We start from the raw sequence: 19,953 nt of genomic DNA on the forward strand, positions 1-19,953 counted from the left end.
GCAGGGCGGTAGGGGAGTGGGGGATGAGAGAGGTGTGGAGGGGGGGTATAACAGCGGAGGGAGACAGCTGGTGGTGGCGGTGGTGGCGGTGAGCGAGGGCAAAGGTGAGAGAGGTGAGAGAGAGCGGTGCGGAGCAGGGCAGGGAGGGGAGGCACCGTGCCACTCGCTTGCGCTCACCAGCATCGGAATGAGCCTGTTCGCCTGCGCGCCGCATCCTTCTCGAGCTCTCAGAAGCCGCTCCCCGCGTCGCTCATAGCCCGACGAGGGGAGGACGTCGCCCAAGAATCAATGTGAGCAGCCGTGCCCTCCACACAGCGGGCGAGGAGGTGCCGTGCTGGGGCTATGAGAGAGTCGGGGTGGTACGCCATCGTCGGCCGTGATCTATCCACTGCTGGAAGAAGGCCTCCTTGAGTCGCCTGCGGGCTGCTCGCGCGAAGCTCCGGTTCGTAGCGGATGGTAGGCGTTCACGACGTTGTGTTTTTATAGCCGCCTGTGGGCGCAGACGCTCGTTTGGGAAGTATTCACACAAACCGAGCGTGCGCGCGCGGTCTCTCTCCCTTGTGTTCCGAGTTGAGTTTTCGGCCACCTCCTATGAACTTTCAACTATGTTTGATTGTTTTACCAGGTAAGGTCCCACTGAGCTATGTAGCTCTTCTTCACAAGCGACTTGGCGACAAGTGACAATGAAGCGTGCTTATCGTGTGGAAACTTATAGCAGCAGCCAAATACTCCAAACGCATGATTCTAAATTTGGAGGGAAAAACCGGAGGACTCCGGAGAAAAATCCACGCGACCACGGGGAGAGAGAGAGAGACACGCAAACTCCAAATATACAGCAGCAGGCGGCAGAGTCAGAATTGAACCCACGACCTCCTGTATACCCCGGCGAGGTAGTTAACATCTCCAAGCCACCGCGTGCGCGATGCACTCTCTGACGCCACGAGCGATGTTGGTTTTGCAAATCCGACGATCCCTCGCTGGCCCTTGTTACCCAACTGTGCCGGGCGCGAGCGCGGCCGTTCAATTTGTGTTCACGGTGAATGGCGGCGGCGACGCTTTGCCTTGGAAGGCGTTCGTTCCTTGAGCGCGACGCTTCGACGGGGCAACCCCTTTCCCCCGCGAGCCTTCTCGTCGTCACTTGCCCGTCATTGGCACATGACGACGGCTAGACGGTTGTGATTTAGGTGCACGCGCTTGACCGTGTGCGTTACTCGCCCACTGTGAGGAGCGGTGGCGTGGCGGTCAGTGCTACGAACCCGGCGAACCGAGTTGGATTCCCGCTCACGGCCAACACCGCTGACGATTATCTGAACCGGTCCTGGGCCTCCCCTAGGTCGACTCGGCCTCAAGCGAGTACCTGGTGCGGTGTGGAAACATCGCCACTGCGGAGACAAAGGTGGTCGGGCGTGGTGCTGGCCACCCACCCCCTCGTGTGCCGTTCCGGCCTTCGTAGGTGCTCGCCAACAGCACTTGCCCCAACAGTCTATTGAGGCTATACGGGGGACATTTAGATGTCTTTGTCTCCTCGGTGCTGATGTTTACACACAATGGTCACTGGTGTTGGCCGTGAGCGGGAATCGAACCCAGGTCGCCGGGTTAGTAGCGCAGCGTAGTGCTAACCTCTACGCTACCACTCTCCAAAGACAAAGTCAAAGATCCCCCGTATAGCCTTAACAGACTGTAGGGGCAAGTGCTGTTAGCGAGCACACAGCCACACACACGCACACACACATGCACGTGAGTCTTCCCAGGGTGCGCATTGTTGTTTTTGCACGCATTCCACATCAGAGTCCCGATTATACATTAATATTTTTTTGTTCCTCCTTGTTATTTTACGGAGAACAATGACTGACTGGAATGTCAAACGGAATGCAGTCTCACCGCGCAAATCATATTTATTTATTCGTACATACCATATGTGTGTGTGTGGGTCCATACGCCAATGCCAGGCAGTGTTGGCGTATGGACCCACACCGTCGCGCGTTATTCTCATCGCGCGTCTTCATCGTCGTCGTCGTCGTCACCATCGCTGGGCTCCACGGCGGATCGCATGTCACAGCGCAGTTGTCAAGAGCCCGGGGCCAGAATAAGAAAAACAAAAAACACCGACGTTTTGTTTTGTGTGTTTGTTTGTCGCCCGGACTGTGATGCCCGGCACGCACCCAACGCCTCCTTTCTTGTCTCTCGTTGCAAAACGACGGCTGTGAACGTCGTCACCTATTTTGAGGGTAGCAAGGCACCGGACGCACCACGGGAAGCCGAATGTACTCCAGATGAAAACTCATTTCTCCGAAAGCCGCTCTTTGCGTGTTAGTTGCTTTGTCCTTACGCCGCACCTCCGATATGCACGGTTGGCTACGTACGGTGCGAAAGTAGTCAAACATACGTACGTACAGTATAATATTACTGTTATGCAAATGATGACAAGCCGCGGTTTTGATGTCCCCGGAATAGTGACAGATTTCCCAGGGCAGCTGCCTCTTCAACAAGAGGATAATCCTAGGTGTTCGAGATGTTAACTACCTCGCCTGGTATGCAGGAGGTAATGGGTTCGATCCCAACACTGATGGCTGTATATTTGGAGTTTGCGTGTCTCTCTCCCCCGTGTTCGCGTGAATTTTTCTCGAGGTCCTCCGGTTTTTCCCTCCGCATTTAGAATCAACGTTGCGTTGAGAGTAAATTGGCTGCTATAAATTTCCACGCGATAAGCCTCTTTGTTGAGCTTTCATTTGTGATGGCAAGGTCGCTTCTGAAAAAGAGCTAGATAGCTCAATAAAAAAATAGTTTCAATAGTTTCAAAGCTTGGGAAAACCAGCACAAGTGGCAACCTGAGTAAAAGCGGACGGTACAGACGAGACAATGGAGACACGACTGACAGTACAAACGAGACGGTACGAAGGAGAGCATTGGTACTGGACAGCACGGACAGCACGGATGCGCCAGTGCACACGACGAAACGAACGAACGAGTCAGACAACATCGAAGAGACGTGCAAACTCCAAATATTCAGCCATCAGTGTTGGGATCGAACCCATTACCTCCTGCATACCAGGCGAGGTAGTTAACATCTCGCCACCGAGGATTATCGTCTTGTTGAAGAAGCAGCTGCCCTGCGAGATCGGTCACTATTCCGGGGCGAACGTTGGCAATTGGTCGGAACCGTTGGGACCAACGTGAACCCAACGTTCCACGTTTACTGGGCCTCTCCACGGGCATTTCCATCCTGCTGTTGCACACCAGCCAAACGTCCTGAAGGAGGTGGGAGTCATACCCACATTTTACCCCACCGCCGACCTACCGATCGACCGAACCCGCGGCGTAACCCGTTGACACCGCTCGCTTGGGCGGAGATCGAACCGGCGACCTCTTACGATCGCGGCTCCGGCGACCCTAAGAACCACGACAACATTGCCGGCGGGCGTCCTGCACCACGCCGCGACCGACCTTTGAACCTGCGTTGGCGTCAAGCGCCCTGGCGAGTGATGGCTTGCCGCGCGCCCCCAGCGTGGGCAGAGCGAAACAACAATTGGAGGATGCATCTGCGGTGCCATTTCCGAGACGTGGGTCGGTGCGAGGTGAGGTGGGGGCGGGGGGCCGGGGGGGACTCCCTTTGAGATGCGCGCAGGAGGAGGAAATGGACTCGAAACCTGCGAGGAAAGCGGAGCAGAGTTGGATTATTTTTTTCATGAATTATTTTCAAGTGAGATGAGTCGGGGGGGGGGGGGGCTGTATTCAGTTTGGAATTTTTATTAGGAGCAGGTAAGGAGGTGTATTCGAGGAGGCGTTGTTGTTGCTGCTCTGATGCCGAAAAAGAGCTTCACGGCTCGTCGGATTTCTCCAGTTTCACTAAAGATTCCGATGATTCTGTAAATCTTCAATGAAATTCTAAAATAGATTGGATTGCTCATTGGGGGGGGGGGGCTGGGGGGGGAGTGGTGGAGGCTGGGGGGTGGTGGGGTTAGCGAATGCTGCTGGTCTGCTGTCATAGTGACGAGATTGCGCCGTGCAATCGTGGAGACGATGCACGGTCCATGTGCGGTGGAGGCCGAGGGTCCTCCACACAGGTGGTCGGAATCGACGAGTGGAGTTCATGGGAACAGCATTCACTGCCGTAGAGGTCTGTGAGCTAAAACAACCTCCCATTTACTCTCACCAGGGATCTGTGGGCACATTTTCCTCGCTCACTCTCACAGAGATCCATTAGCTCAAGCTAAAGTGATCTCCATCCGCTCTCACGCGGAGACAGCCGCTGCGCTAACAGCTGCCATGCTTTTGCCCAGCTCCGCTCGCTTGCACGATGCCGCGCGGGCTCGTGCAAGCTCCGTGATTATTTAACCATTCGCACCATTCACCAGACGCTTCCCAGCAAGAGCTAATTGAACACATTGCCCTACTGCCAATCCATAATTACCTGGATTGGCCGCATCTGGTGGGGAGAATTCTAATGAACCGTTTGACAGTTCCTCCTCGAGGGGAATTGATGAAGTCTGGACCCGCAAGGCCCCTGGCCTTCATTTGTCTGTTGACTCTGCCCCCCAGTGATGCAAGAAATTAAAACCGGGCCGTGTCCACGAGACGCGTTCCCAAAGCCTGCACGCCGAACACCGACACGGCCGTGCGTGTGCATGCTTGGCGCACATTCACGGCCGCGCCGTATCGTGTCGTGTCGTTTGGGGGGTCGCTGCCGCGGCAACGTGCCCGGGGAGGGTGGGGCAGCAAGCTGCTGGACTGGATTTGCGATCCAGGGGTCGCCGGTTCAAATCTGTCTCCCGGCGAGGGCGGGGGGGTTCTTAAATCTCTCCCACGACCTCCACTGTCCACCCGGCAGTGCCACGGTTTTGTCACCGCAGTCACAAGATTGTGGGCACTGCCACCTGTTCCAAGACGTCTGGCCAGCGTGGAAGAGTAGGCCAAATACTCTTTAGAGGGGGCTCTCTAGAGCTCCCTCTCGTGGAGGCCCCTTCAAGCCAGCCGCGTTGTGAGCAAGCAATTGCAAGGGCTGCTTCTTTACCTATAAGGTCACACTGAAATTTGACCCCTTCGGCATTGCTCGTTCCATCCCTACCGTCTCTATGGATTGCCCCCCCCCCCACTCCGCGCGTGTGCGGGTGTTGTCCGGGCGCTCTGCTCTTCCCTGCCACAAGGTGAACCACTTGTTAACCGGCCGATAACCTCTTCGTATGTAGAGGATCGCAGAGCTTGGAGGGTGGGGGGGGTGAATTTGGTGCCGTCGAAGCGCGTGGCTGCTGCTGCTGCTGCTGCCTTCCCCGCTCCTCGCTGCCTCGGAGCCGTTCCCTCCCGTCGAGAGCGAGCGAAAGTTCTACGTATTGTGATCGTTGTACAGTACGTAGCAGCAGCAGCAGAAGTGATGTCAGCACCGCTTCTACCATCCACCTCCTCCCTTTGCCAACCCTCATTGACCAATGAGATGAAGTATGGTTAAAACATTTTTTTTTAAACCCCATCACTGACATAGTGTGGTGGGTTGAGATTGACGGCAATATATATTTTTTGTCTCTCAATAACCTCAGATCTCCACCGCATAAGAGACCCTTATCTCCGTGGATTCTCACCAGGATGTAAGCAAAGGCCGTTGATCGATCAATCGGTGCGGCGATTGCGTTCGTGCCAAAGCTTTCCAATAGAAACGCTTCAGTCGCAGCGTCAAAAGCCCTTCAAGATAAGCACCAGTATTTGTTGCTTTTTGCATGAAGCTATTTTCCAACTCCCCCCCCCCGCCCGCTTCCGACCTTTCAGAATATCTCATCCGTTATATAAGCATTCAGACCAAATTGGCCCTTGTGCATTCTCCGTGCGCGATTTCTCTGAGAGCCCTATTTTTATACGTCGGCACAATTGGGGCCCATTGTAAATGTGCCACTTAACCAGCGACCAATTAGCTCTGATTAAATTTAGCTCTCGGCTCCGGCAGCCACGGGGTCATCGTTCTAAATTAACGGCGCCGTAATTAAAGGGAAGTGCGTTCCCCGCGACCGCATTGCAAACGCGCAGAGCCACCGCTCCGTCGTCGTCGTCGTCATCGCGAGGCGGTTTCTAGCCACTGATGGGTGGGATGGAGGCCCTCGCCCCGTTTGGCCGGCAACCACAGTCCAAATTTGCTACATTTTAAAGTGTATCAGCAAAAGTGCTCATTTGAAATGTACACGGCAATCGTCGTAGCCCCACTACTGCGAAAGCTTGGCAGTGCCCTCCTGAAAAATAGTCTGCAGACTCAGTGAGGCCTTTCCGCATTAACGTGCTTAAGAGGAATAATAATCGTCACCTTAGTACATTTCTTTAATAGTTCATCTTAATCACTCTGTTATAATCATTTTCGTCAGCAAAGCTGAGATGGCTGGTGATTATTTTTCCAGTCTTAATTTCGATAAAATATTTCCTATCCCGATTTCAAATGGAAAATATGCAGCGGGCCTAACATTCCCGGGGACATGGAGCGATAAAATGAGCCCGTGTGTGGGTGCAGTTTGCTTTGTTACCTCGCAGAATCGTGAGAGATTTTGGCAGTGGCTCTGAGGAGGCCTTCATCCAGCAGTCGATTGATCATGGTTGATAGACTTTTTTGGCAATGACCCTCCTGAGCAACGATATGGGCAGTACTCGACTTACGAACACAATTCGTTCCGGGGACCCGTTCGTAAGTCGAACGGTTCGTAAGTCGGAACACGGTAATCTACTGCATTTAAATGCCCACACGCAAACGCTCACTCCCAGCACGCGGCCGACTCGTTTAGATCTCGCGGAGGATCGCACGGCTGGACAAAATAGTGCCGCGGTTCGATTTGCAAGCGAGAGTTCGCTTTTAAAGTCAAGGTAAAAAATATATATATATCTTGTGGAAGCTGGCTCGTAAGCGAGGGTGTGTGTAAGTCGAGGACTTCCGTGTTTTATTCCGTGCTTTTACACGGCTGCCGAAAGTGCCGTGCCTGTCAACGAACTTCGGATTGATTCCACTGATGCCGGTCGAAAGATGCGATTAGCGGCAGGCAATTCCGCATCCCTACGGCAAGGGTGCAGTCCTCCCCGTGGAGCCACGTCTGTTGACCAATGACCCGGGCAGCGCAGCATATGTGATTATGTTCCAGTTCGCTCGCCGTCTCTGAACCCCGGCTCTGTACCCGCTTCCATCGTGCACGAGAGGGAGTTCCAGAGAGCCCCCCCCCCCCATCTCCGGAGGATTATTTGTCCTACTACTCCACGCTGGCTGGATGTATTTGGAGCTGGCGGGGACTAATACTCACGCTTTAGCTCCCCCCTCCCCACCCACCGCACACGCGACCCTGCCGATAGACGAACTGCGGTTTACCCCACGGTGGCGGCGGATGGTGGTGGCGGTTGATGGCTCCCACCGGCCAGCACGCAGCTTGACCGCCGCCAAGCCTGCATCGCCGTGGACGAGTCGACGCTGTCACGCAGTGCCAGGTGCTAAATGCAACCCGACCACTGCCCGCCCCACAGACCTTCGGGCCATGCTTCCACCCCCCCAGATGAAAGACGCCGTGCCACCTGATTGTGCGCGACCCTTGCCAGAACATTGCTCCCTGGACGGATATGGAACTGCCTTGCCGATGAACACATTGTCGGCGAAGTCACCGATTCTTGGTCTTCATGGCCTCCAAATAGCGAGCACACGCACGCATGGGGGATGTCTCCTAACTTCACCGCACGAATTTTCGGGGACTGAGTCTTCGGGCTGCAGTCAACCCACTGAATATGCCGATTAGATGTACAAATTAGATGTACTAATTAGATGAACGAATGTACTAATCAGATGTACTAATTAGATGTACTCATGTACTAATTGGATGTCCTCATGTCTGATATATCAAGTGTTCACAATTGCAGCCAGGGCAAAAAAGAATCTAGTAGACTCTCCCAATTTTATCGGCAGGCAGAACCTGGCGACCCCCCCCCCCCCCAGCATGGTACCCGGGACACTGCAGTAGCAGCATCAGCATCACCACCATCTCGAAGATGTTGCGCTCATTCTAAAGGGGTTGTTGTTTTTCCTTGCCCGACAAAAGAAGATAATTATCGGAGGGACACAGCGTGAAATCACGGCTAGAGTACGCGCACACCTTGGCCAATTATTAAAAGCGCATTTGTATCAAAACGATGATGATATAACGAGGCGAGTGAGAGCAGCATTTGGAACACTGCATTTTCACAATTAAAAGCAACATAGTGTGTCTAAATAAGTACGGCTGTGACAAGTGCTCATTAGCCACAACAACGTGCATCGGCAGACGTGGGCGGCGCCACACTTGAAGGCGATGCAGGTCGGGAATTACGCGGTGGGGCAGCCCATCCGATTGCTCACTCACTCCACTTCTGGCAGAAGAGCCTCCTCCAGTGGAGGGAGAGATCGCGAGAGCCCCATGTAGAGCGGCGGTCCCCAACCTTTTTGGCACCAGGGACCCGGTTTCGTGGGAGACAATTTTTTTACGGACCGGGGGGGACGGGGGGGTTCATCATTGGGTCTTTCCCCCTTTTCAAAGAAGCTCTTCAGCGACGTTTGTTTTTTACTCATTGTGGCTAGGGTTATTAGCTTGTGGGCTCACCAACACTGTGACTGAGACAAGAGACAAGCGTGCAGTGCGGGAGAGCCCCTGTAGAGAGCCTCTCTGAAGATCCCCCGCTGAAGAAACTCACCCATTGCTTTGACTGCCGCGCTGGGAGATCGGATCTGACCTACGACCCCTGGGTGTGCAAGTCCAGAACGCCGGCCGTTAACAGCATCACCGTGGCAGTGCTGCGCGGTGCTTAACGTGGTGTACAATGCCGTGTATAACGTGGTGTGTAACGTGGTGTACAATGCGGTGTGTAACGTGGTGCTTAACGTGGTGTACAATAGTAATAGGTTTTTACCCTTTCAACTGGTACAAAAACCTGACACCTTTATACAAGGCATCATGTTTGCAATAACTACAACACAAGCAGTCAAAATGCAAACAAAAAGAAACAACTCTGAGGATGATGATAATGATATGCACTGTCCTTGAAGTTGATTGGTCCACACCCGAGACAGCTTTTCTTAGAGCCTAGTCTCCATTGGTGTTGGACCAGATGACGCCAAAATGCGTACGAGGGCGGGGTGTACAATGCGGTGTGTAACTTGGTGTGTAACGGGGTGTATAACGCGATGTACAGCGTGCGGTGTGTGTCCCCAGAGTGAGTCTGCGATGCTCGGAATTAAACAAACGGCTCACGTTCAACGAGAAGGAATCCTGCCCAAAAAAAAAATGAAATTTGCGGCTCTTAAACGATCGCCGGCTTCTGGGCAAACACCTCGGCAGCGCCCCGTTAATCCCGGCCAAATTGAAACGAGACGGCGGCGCGCGGTCTTATTAGCGCCTCCTCGTCGAGTGATAGACGCACATCGAGGCAACGAGATGGGGGGGGGGGGATGGGGGGGAGGATGCAGTGGAGGGTAGATTGCAATTTCACATTTTGGGTGACGAGGATGAGGTGGGTTGTTGTTGAAGCCGTGTCTGTGTGTGTGTCTGTGTGAGTGTGTGTGTCTGTGTGTATGTCTGTGTGTGTGTGTTTGTGTGTGTGTCTGTGTGTGTGTCTGTGTGAGTGTGTGTGTTTGTGTGTGTGTGAGTGTGTGTCTGTATGAGTCTGTGTGAGTGTGTGTGTCTGTGTGTATGTCTGTGTGAGTGTGTGTGTTTGTGTGTGTCTGTGTGAGTGTGTGTGTGTCTGTATGAGTCTGTGTGAGTGTGTGTGTCTGTGTGTATGTCTGTGTGAGTGTGTGTGTTTGTGTGTGTCTGTGTGAGTGTGTGTGTGTGTCTGTATGAGTCTGTGTGAGTGTGTCTGTGTGTATGTCTGTGTGAGTGTGTGTGTTTGTGTGTGTCTGTGTGTATGTCTGTGTGAGTGTGTGTGTCTGTGTGAGTGTTTGTGTGTGTGTCTGTGTGAGTGTGTGTGTTTGTGTGTGTCTGTGTGAGTGTGTGTGTGTCTGTGTGAGTGTTTGTGTGTGTGTCTGTGTGAGTGTGTGTGTTTGTGTGTGTCTGTGTGAGTGTGTGTCTGTCTGTATGAGTCTGTGTGAGTGTGTGTGTCTGTGTGTATGTCTGTGTGAGTGTGTGTGTCTGTGTGTATGTCTGTGTGAGTGTGTGTGTTTGTGTGTGTCTGTGTGAGTGTGTGTCTGTGTGGGGAGCGGTAGCGTAGAGGTTAGCGCCCCGCACTACGTACCTGGCGACCCGGGTTCGATTCCCGCTCATGGCCAACACCAGTGACGATCTGAATTGGTCCTGGGCCTCACCTAGGTCGACTCAGCCTCGAATGAGTACTTGGTGCGGTGTGTAAACATCGCCACTCGGAAGACAAAGGCGGTTGGGCGTGGTGCTGGCCACCCACCCCCTCGTGTGCCGTGCTGGCCTTCATAGGCGCTTTATGCTAACGGCACTTGCCCCAACAGCCTGGGTCAGTGGTCATCGGCATTCGGCACTACGAACCTGGCTCCCCCAGTTCGATTCCCGCTCACAGCCAACATCAGTGAGGAATATCTAAACCACTCCTGGCCCTTGAGGTAATCTGCGCAAGCTGATATACACCATTGGAACCTCATTTGCCAGAAGAAAAAAATATGATCATTGTTTTTTTACCCTTTTATCTGGTAACAAAACTGACACATTTTTTTTACAAGGAGTCATGTTTGCATAGACCACAATACCTGCAGTCGTAATGCAAACAAAAAACACAACTCTGATAATGTATGCATGCAAACAAAAAACATATCTCTGATAATGTATGCATACATTATCAGAGTTGTGTTTTTTGTTTGCATTACGACTGCAGGTATTGTGGTCTATGCAAACATGACTCCTTGTAAAAAAAAAAGGTGTCAAGCTGATATACGCTGTTGGGAAGCCGCTGGAGCTATGCACTTAAAAATCTCGATTATAAAACTCATTTTCTTTAGAACTGCTTTTTGCGTTAGTTTGTCCTTATCCCAGCACCTCCGATTTGCACGGTCGGCCACTTACGAAGGTGCGAAAGAAGTTCCAACGTACGTGCGTAACATCTCGCCGTCGCGGCGTCCCCAGCCTCCGAGCCACCCGGCTGCCTCCCCGATGGCGGTGTGGCTGACCCGGGCCGTGTCGCTCTGTCCCCCCCTGCCCCCCCCCCTGCCCCCCCCCTGCCCCCCCCCCCCCCTGCCCCCCCCCCCCCCCCACAGCTGCACGTGGCGGCGGCTCACGGCTGCTCGCGAGTGGCCGAGCTGCTGCTGGAGCAGGGAATGAGCCCGGACGCACGCGACGAGGACGGCTGGGAGCCGCTGCACGCCGCCGCCTACTGGGGCCAGGTACGGGTGGGGGACCTACTGGGGCCGGGTACGGGTGGGGGACCTACTGGGGTCGGGTACGGGTGGGATCCTACTGGGGCCGGGTAAGGGTGGGATCCTACTGGGGCCAGGTACGGGTGGGATCCTACTGGGGCCAGGTACGGGTGGGATCCTACTGGGGCCGGGTACGGGTGGGGTCCTACTGGGGCCAGGTACGGGTGGGATCCTAAAGGGGCCGGGTACGGGTGGGATCCTAAAGGGACCGGGTACGGGTGGGGACTACTGGGGCCAGGTACGGATGGGATCCTACTGGGGTCAGGTACGGGTGGGATCCTACTGGTGTCGGGTATGGGTGGGATCCTACTGGGGCCAGGTACGGGTGGGATCCTACTGGGGCCAGGTACGGGTGGGATCCTACTGGGGCCAGGTACGGGTGGGATCCTACTGGGGCCAGATACGGGTGGGGTCCTACTGGGGCCAGGTACGGGTGGGATCCTACTGGGGCCAGGTACGGGTGGGATCCTACTGGGGCCAGGTACGGGTGGGGTCCTACTGGGGCCAGGTACGGGTGGGGTCCTACTGGGGCCAGGTACGGGTGGGGTCCTACTGGGGCCAGGTACGGGTGGGGTCCTACTGGGGCCAGGTACGGGTGGGATCCTACTGGGGCCAGGTACGGGTGGGATCTTACTGGAGCCAGGTACGGGTGGGATCCTACTGGGGCCGGGTACGGGTGGGATCCTACTGGGGCCAGGTACGGGTGGGGACTACTGGGGCCAGGTACGGGTGGGATCCTACTGGGGCCAGGTACGGGTGGGGTCCTACTGGGGCCAGGTATGGGTGGGATCCTACTGGGGCCGGGTATGGGTGGGATCCTACTGGAGCCAGGTATGGGTGGGGTCCTACTGGAGCCAGGTATGGGTGGGATCCTACTGGGGCTGGGTACGGGTGGGATCCTAAAGGGGCCGGGTACGGGTGGGATCCTAAAGGGACCGGGTACGGGTGGGGACTACTGGGGCCAGGTACGGGTGGGATCCTACTGGGGCCAGGTACGGGTGGGGTCCTACTGGGGCCGGGTACGGGTGGGGTCCTACTGGGACCGGGTACGGGTAGGGGACTACTGGGGCCCCTTGATCTGCGACTGCCAATACGTTTCAGCGGAGACTTTGATCAACGCTCCGCTACATCAAAAAACCGGAGAATTAGCACGGATTATCTCAGCGCCCTTCGTTCTACCAAAGGGGGAATTTCTCGGACTCTTTACGCGGCTATTGCACGCTGGATTTTTACTCACAATCCTTCCCGCACTTCCTCGGTTAATCGTCGCAAAACGGAGCAAATGCGGGAGGGGGGGGTTGCCACCTCCGAGGGAAGATAAACGGGGACGACGTCGTGCCGAGAAGAATATTTCGCAGTAGCAGAAGAGGGGCGAGAGTCGCCGCGTGAATGCGTTGGTCCTCGAGCGGTGGGTAATTGTTCCTCGGCTGACGAGAGACGCGACTTGTAATGCCCGGGGGAGGCTCCCCAATTTCCCGGGACAGCTGCTACCTCACGAAAGAGAGGACAACTCTGAGACAAACCAGGACTGGTGGCAACCCTACCACACCTGCCCGCATCCTCTTTTGTTTTTTTGGATACGTAAAGGGGCACGGAATTAAATCGTGTACGCACATTTATCCCCTCGGCCAATCCGCTGTTGAATGGACCCCCCCCCCTTCCTCCCAAGTGGGTCGGTTATGGTGGTTGTTTGAAAATCACTGATCAGTGAGCGAGTGGTTGGTGGTCAGCGAGGGTTGGAGGGGCCACAGGACCGGTTCTGATGTCACTCGCCGCTGATATTAGCCGTGATTGGTAATCGAACTCAGATTCAGATTCACGGGCTCAGAGAGGACCAATGTGCCACCCACCTCCCCCGCCGCGACCTAGCATGGCAGCGTAAACCTGAATTAAAAAATCTCATTACCAGCCACCGCACGCAGAGTGATGGACACACACGCACAACTACATGAGTCGCACACGCACACACACAACCACACAGTCACACACACACACACACATAGTCACACTAGCCACACACACACAACCACACTAGCCGCACACACACACAACTACATGAGTCGCACACACACACACACAACCACACAGTCACACACACACACACATAGTCACACTAGCCACACACACACACACAACCACACTAGCCGCACACACACACAACTACATGAGTCGCACACACACACACAGTCACACACACACACAACTACACGAGCCACACACACACACACAACTACACGAGCCACACACACACACACAACCACACGAGCCACACACACACACAACCACACGAGCCGCACACACACACACGACCACACGAGCCGCACACACACACACAACCACACGAGCCGCACACACACACAACCACACAGTCACACACACACACACATAGTCACACTAGCCACACACACACAACCACACTAGACACACACACACACACAACCACACTAGCCGCACACACACACAACTACATGAGTCGCACACACACACACCCACACCAGCCACACACACACACACAACTACACGAGCCGCACACACAAACACACACGACCACACGAGCTACTAACGGACGGCGCCAGACGTCACGCACAACGCACAAGGCAGTTGCGTAACGCGCTCGCCGCGTTTGGAATGTCGGGACCGGTGCAGACGTCGCTCGCCTCCGCTTGCCAGTTACAGACGTCCAATTTCACGGAGCGCCGGTGAGCGAGCGCCACTTCCCTCCCCGCTCTCCCTCGGCCTATCCGCCCGTCTCGCCGCGTTGTCTATCCGCTTCTCCCCGTCCGTGCGCTTGCCATCGTCTGTCCCTCCCCGCTCTCCCTCGGGGTGCCTGAGCACGGCCTTGAGTACGGGATGACCGGCCGTTTGTTGAGTTTCGCACAGCGCTCAAATAAAAAGGTGCCTTGAATCTTGACTTGAAGCTTTCGTGACTAAAGCAATTCATGTTCTTTGGGTCTTTCGGTAAAGTCACGTAGAAGGGAAATAATAAAACAAAATAAATATGAGAATTTTAGTTGTTTTATATTTTTATTATTTTATTATTTCTCGTTTACGTGACTTTACCGAAAGAACCAAGAATATGAATCCCTGCAGTCATGAAAGCTTTAAATCAAAATTTAGGTTCAAATCAATGCATTTTTTTTTTACAAAAACCACGACGTTTCGATCACAACACATATTTATTCCTCCTGACAATCGCTTGTGTTGTGATCAAAACGTCGTGGTTTTTGTTAATTTTATTTGTATTAATTCGAACCTATCTACGTGAATTTACCGAAAGACCCAAAGAATATAAAAAGGTGCCTTGCGAGCGAGGGAAAAAAAAACCTCTTGCTGGAGAAGCGTCCACAAAATTGTGGTTTCTCGCTTCTCATGCGGCAACAAAGATTCCGTCGCGGTGGTGTGACGGGTCGGCACGCACGCACCACTTTCCCGCAGGTCACCGGCTCATATCCATCTTCAAATCATCCCCTCCGCTTAGTCGATCGCCACACCGCGCGCTTAGTCGATCGCCAGGTTGCGCGCTTAGTCGATCGCCAGGTCGCGCGCTTAGTCGATCGCCAGGTCGCGCTGTTGGCGGGGTGGTAAAGTGCCGCGGGTGGCAACCCAGAGCGGCTCCCCCACCCCCCCACTTTGTGGAAGAGCATCGGCCAGAAACGGCGCGGGCAATACATTTTTATTGCAGGGCCCGCACCGTTACCTTCGTGCGCGGCGGTACGCACTGCTCAGAGGCGCACGACTGCCACGCACACCGGCGTGGGGCAGGAAGGGCGGGGACCCCCTTGCACTCTGTAGGGAAGGGGATTTGGGGGGACCCTCTCCGAAGTTTTTTTTTCTCGCCGCTGCAGAAGGGAGATTATGCGGTAATACCGGAGGAAATTGCTGCTTTTTGCGGGGTGGGGTGGTGGTGGGTGGGGGTATGAAGACAAAAAAAAGGGACCGAGCGCGCTAATTTAACTTCGGAGCCAGCGATGGGAGCTCACCGCGCGAGCGTGCGTACATCCTACACATGTCCTACACACGTCCCGCGTGTTACGCAACCGCCTGTCTCATATATTATTCCCGGTGTGTGGCGTCTTCCTTTCGCTTGTCTGTGTGCGCGTGTTTGCCTCTGTGTGCGTGTGTGCGCGTGTTTGCCTCTGTGTGCGTGTGTGTGCGCGCGCGCGTGTTTGGAGTGGCGGTGGCGCAGCGATTAGCGCTGCGCTCCGAAACCACGGCGACCCGAGTTCGATTCCCGCTCACGGCCAACACAAGTGACAGTTATCTGAATCGGTTCGGGGCCTCGCCTAGGCCGACTGGGCCTCAAATGATCACCTGCTGCGGTGTGTAAACATTCGCCACGATGGAGACAAAGGCAGCCGGGCGTGGTGCTCGACACCCACCCCCTCACCATTGGAACCTCCTTTGCCAGTAGCAAAATATGATAATTGGTTTTTTACCCTTTCATCTGGCAACAAAACTGACACCTTTTTTTACAAGGATTCATGTTTGCATTGACCACAATACCTGCGGTCGGAATGCAAACAAAAAACACAACTCTGATAATGTGTGCCAATTCCGGGTCTCGTAGGCGCTGCTCGCTTACAGCACTTGCCCCAGCAGTGTGTTAAGGTTATACGGGGGACCTTTGTCTTCGTGCTCATGCGCAGCTCTTGGCCCAAAATCCTACGATGGATCTTTGTTTTTTGTGCACGTAAAGACTGGACACTAACCACTGCGCCGCCACTTTCTGCGGTCAAGGATCACGGCGTAACCCTAAATTATGAACCGCATTCACAGCCGCCGACAGCAGTGTGTGCACATTAACTTGAAGGATCCATCGGAGGCGTTTGGGCCAAGTGCTCCGAGGGTGCACAAAGACAAAGATGCCTCTTTGGGGGAGGCAAAGGCGACCGCCCACGATCCTCGTGTGCCGTGCCGGCCCTCATAGGTGCTACCTGCTTAACAGCGATCATCCCTAAAGTCTGTTACGGCGACACAGGGAATCGTTGTCTTTGATGGCAGTGGAGGCTTTGTGAATGCTAACTTGCACTGTCTTCACGCGTGCATGTTCGGGCATGTATGTGTGGGTGTGTGTTTGCACAGATGCAGTGGGGAGCGGTAGTGTAGCGGTCAGCGCGCTGCGCTACGAACCCGACGACCCGAGTTCGATTCCCGCTGACGGCCAACACCGGTGACGATTATATCTGAACCGGTCCTGGGCCTCCCCGAGGTCGACTCAGTCTCAAATGAGTACCTGGTGCGATGTGTAAACATCGCCACTGGGGAGACAAAGGCGGCTGAGCGTGGTGTTGGCCACCCACCCCCCTCCTCGTGTGCCGTGCCGGGCTTCATAGATGCTACTCGCTCGCACCACTTGCCCCAACAGTCTGTTCAGCCTGTACGAGGGAATCTTTGTCTTTGTCTTTGCACAGATGCAAGTTGCTGAGGTCTTGGTTTGTCACGGCGCCAACCTGAAAGGAAAAACCAACCTGGAAGAGACGGCCCTGGGTGAGTGTTGCCGTGAGGTCCGCTTGTTATAAGTTTTAATTTTGTTTTAACCAGGTTTGAGAACTCCAGAGACCAGGACTCGGTATCGTGTTAGCAAGCGTGACCTGGCGCGTTAGTCCGCCATTCGGGGCCGACGATTGTTGCTGTGCGGGCGGAATCCCCAATGGAGTAATTTTCGCGGCGTCATTTTCAAAACTTGGCAAACATTTCATTGGGCCCCGTTTGCAGGCCACATGGCGGCCGCCCTTCTCGTCGCAAATGACGTCGGTTGATCTTTTTAACGTCCACAGCCAAGCGGGGCGGCTCGTAGTAGCGTTATCATTACGGTTAGTACACACCACTACCACCACCACCCCCACCACCATCACCCCCACCACCACCACCCCCACCACCACCACCCCCACCACCACCACCCCCACCACTACCCCCACCACCCCCACCACCACCACTCCCACCACCACCCCCACCACCACCACCCCCACCACCACCACCCCCACCACCACCGCCACCACCCCCACCACCCCCACCACTACCACCACCACCACCACCACCCCCACCACCACCACCCCCACCACCCCCACCACCACCACCACCACCCCCACCACCATCACCACCCCCACCACCACCACCCCCACCACCACCCCCACCACCACCACCCCCACCACCACCCCCACCACCACCACCCCCACCACCACCCCCACCACCACCACCCCCACCACCCCCACCACCACCACCCCCACCACCACCACCACCACCACCACCCCCACCACCACCACCCCCACCACCACCAACCCCCACCACCACCACCACTACCACCACCACCACCACCGCGGTATTAACCGGGCGGCCGCTGGAGTTTGAACCGCGAGCCCGTGCGACGACAAGCGCCGCTCACGGCTGGAGGTCGCGTCACCGATTGGCGACAGTAAAAACGACCACCATACTCGCCAATAATTTGGGTGGCGGGGGGGGTGGGGAGGGTTCCATCCAGCAGTGGATTGACAAAAGGTGCCTCGCGAGTTAATACCGTGCCCCGGTCACAAACTCCGTCACAAACGGCGGAGTTTGTGACCGCTTGCTTGCTTGCCACTCAGGAGGGGCGAAGGGGTGAGTGGGCGAGACGTGTTGGCGATTAATGCGTTGACGCGACTGAAGGTGTGCAAAGAACTGCCGTGAGTCAGCCGTGTAGAAGGTCAAACGTGTTTTTGAAGTCTCACATTTTTGTAATTCCAATTCCAGATGGCGATGCATCAACTGAGCACACCCCTTGTGACTTTGTCTGAGCTGCTGGTCATTGTTCGGGCTCAGATAGGACTGCTGCCTGAACACCGCAGAGGGTAGCCTGAGCACGCAGACGTGTAGCCTGAACACCGCGGCTCTATCGAGATGTGTCGCAGGGTGTGCCCCTCTCGTGCGTGCGTGCACGCGAGCGTGTGATGCGTTTTCTCGTCACATTAATGCGGCGCTGCGGTGGCTAGGAGATGCAAACTAAGCTGACGATGGCTTTGCGTTTAATTTTTATCTTTCTTTTCTGGTTACTCGTCAGGAGTTTTCTCTTTTCTTCTTTCTCGTGACTCACTGCCTAACACACACTCGCACTCGTTCGTTTAAAAATCGGCGCTTCGCGAACGTTTCCCCGTCGCCCCGCGATTGGACCCAGACCTGTGCGAGAACGACGAGATGAGGAAGCAGCTGCTGGAGATGAAGACGCGCCGGGAGAACATTCTCCGCACGCAGGGAAAGCCGCGCGCCTCCCTGCAGCGACGCACCTCCAGTGTCAGCAGCCGAGGGTACGGTTGCTCCCACGCCGCCCCCGCGCCCCAGCCACACCGCTCGGTCACGTCACCCGGCCACACCACCACTTCGGCCACAGCACCTAACCACACTGCCCGGTTACAGCCTAGGCCGCAACACCACTCCGGCCGCAACAAGGCCACGCGGCCACACCACGCGGCGTCCTCACGGAGTTGTTTACCGCCTGACGACACTGCCCGTAAACGAACCCGTCCTTTAGCCCCCCCCTCGCCCGCTGGCCCTGCACGGCTCTGGGCCAGAGCCGGATGGCCTCTGACGAGGCCGGCTAACCGCCCTCTGGTTTCTGGCTGGGCACAAAATACTGTCGGTGGAGAAAGACGACTCGCAAAGCGAGGGGCCTTCGCTGGCTCGCCTCAGATTTGCCAGTGGTAAAAGGAGGTACCAATCGGTAATCGCCCCCCCGCCCCCCCCACTCCATCTCTCACCGTCTCTCCCTGCGTGTGCGCGCGAGACAGGAAGCTGGAGAGAAAGGCGAGTCTGGGCGAGCGGACGAGCCTCTACCGCAAGGAGCACCAGGACGAGGCCAAGCTGTGGCAGGAGCGGCAGGACATGACGGAGGAGGGCGACCAGGAGAACCGCGACCCCGTGAGTGGCAGCGCAGCAGCCAACGTCGCGACGCACTGCGTTACGACGCACTGCATCGGAATGCACTGCATGGCAATGCACTGCATCGGAATATACTGCATGGGAACGCACTGCACTGGAATGTACTGTAACGCACTGCAGCACGCGAGGCACTGCAGTGTTGTAATAGACTGCAGTTCATTGCGGTATAAAGCACTGCACTGCAATGAAATTAACATTTTATATAATGAATTAAAGCAATGTAATTAATCCGCAACTCAGATTGGCACGGTTGGCTACGTACGCTGTGAAAGAAGTCCAGCGTACGTGCATTAAGTTCCGTACAATACTGCACAGAGCATCGCAACGCCTAGCCCGGAATTTTTTGTTGCATTTGAATGTGATGATTTGATAGCTGTAGAAACAGTGGGTGGCAGGGTGGCGCAGTGGTGGCAAACGTGCCTCGCAGTCAGAAAGGGCCTGGGTTCGATTCCCGACTGGGACAACCTTCCGTGTGGAGGTCGTGCCGTGTTCTCCCCCTGTTCTGCATGAGCTCCCTCCAGGTAACCAATTCGCCCGACATCCTCTTGCACAAGATCGCCTGAAAGTTAGTCGATTGGGATTTCACACGGAACAACATACCCACCCCACTGCCGTGCTACCAGAAACCTTTTTGCAAAGTATTTTATTGAACAGACGATTTGGGAACAAGCAGAGGGTAATGTATGGGAATTGAC

At 55.3% G+C, this 19,953-nt stretch overlaps 1 protein-coding gene across 1 annotated transcript in view; it reads left to right on the forward strand.

Annotated features, from left to right (window-relative positions):
* The window catches only part of LOC144735180 (protein phosphatase 1 regulatory subunit 16A-like), a 143,024-nt gene that overhangs the window by 115,098 nt on the left and 7,973 nt on the right, over nt 1-19,953 (forward strand). The window contains exons 7-10 of the mRNA XM_078617633.1: nt 11,192-11,317; nt 16,762-16,837; nt 18,498-18,627; nt 19,108-19,237. Of these exons, the coding sequence (XP_078473759.1) occupies nt 11,192-11,317; nt 16,762-16,837; nt 18,498-18,627; nt 19,108-19,237 (462 nt within the window). The remainder of the gene's footprint in view (nt 1-11,191; nt 11,318-16,761; nt 16,838-18,497; nt 18,628-19,107; nt 19,238-19,953) is intronic.

The sequence above is a fragment of the Lampetra planeri genome, chromosome 54 (assembly GCF_965212315.1).
Source record: "Lampetra planeri chromosome 54, kcLamPlan1.2.h2, whole genome shotgun sequence".
Taxonomy (NCBI): domain Eukaryota; kingdom Metazoa; phylum Chordata; class Hyperoartia; order Petromyzontiformes; family Petromyzontidae; genus Lampetra; species Lampetra planeri.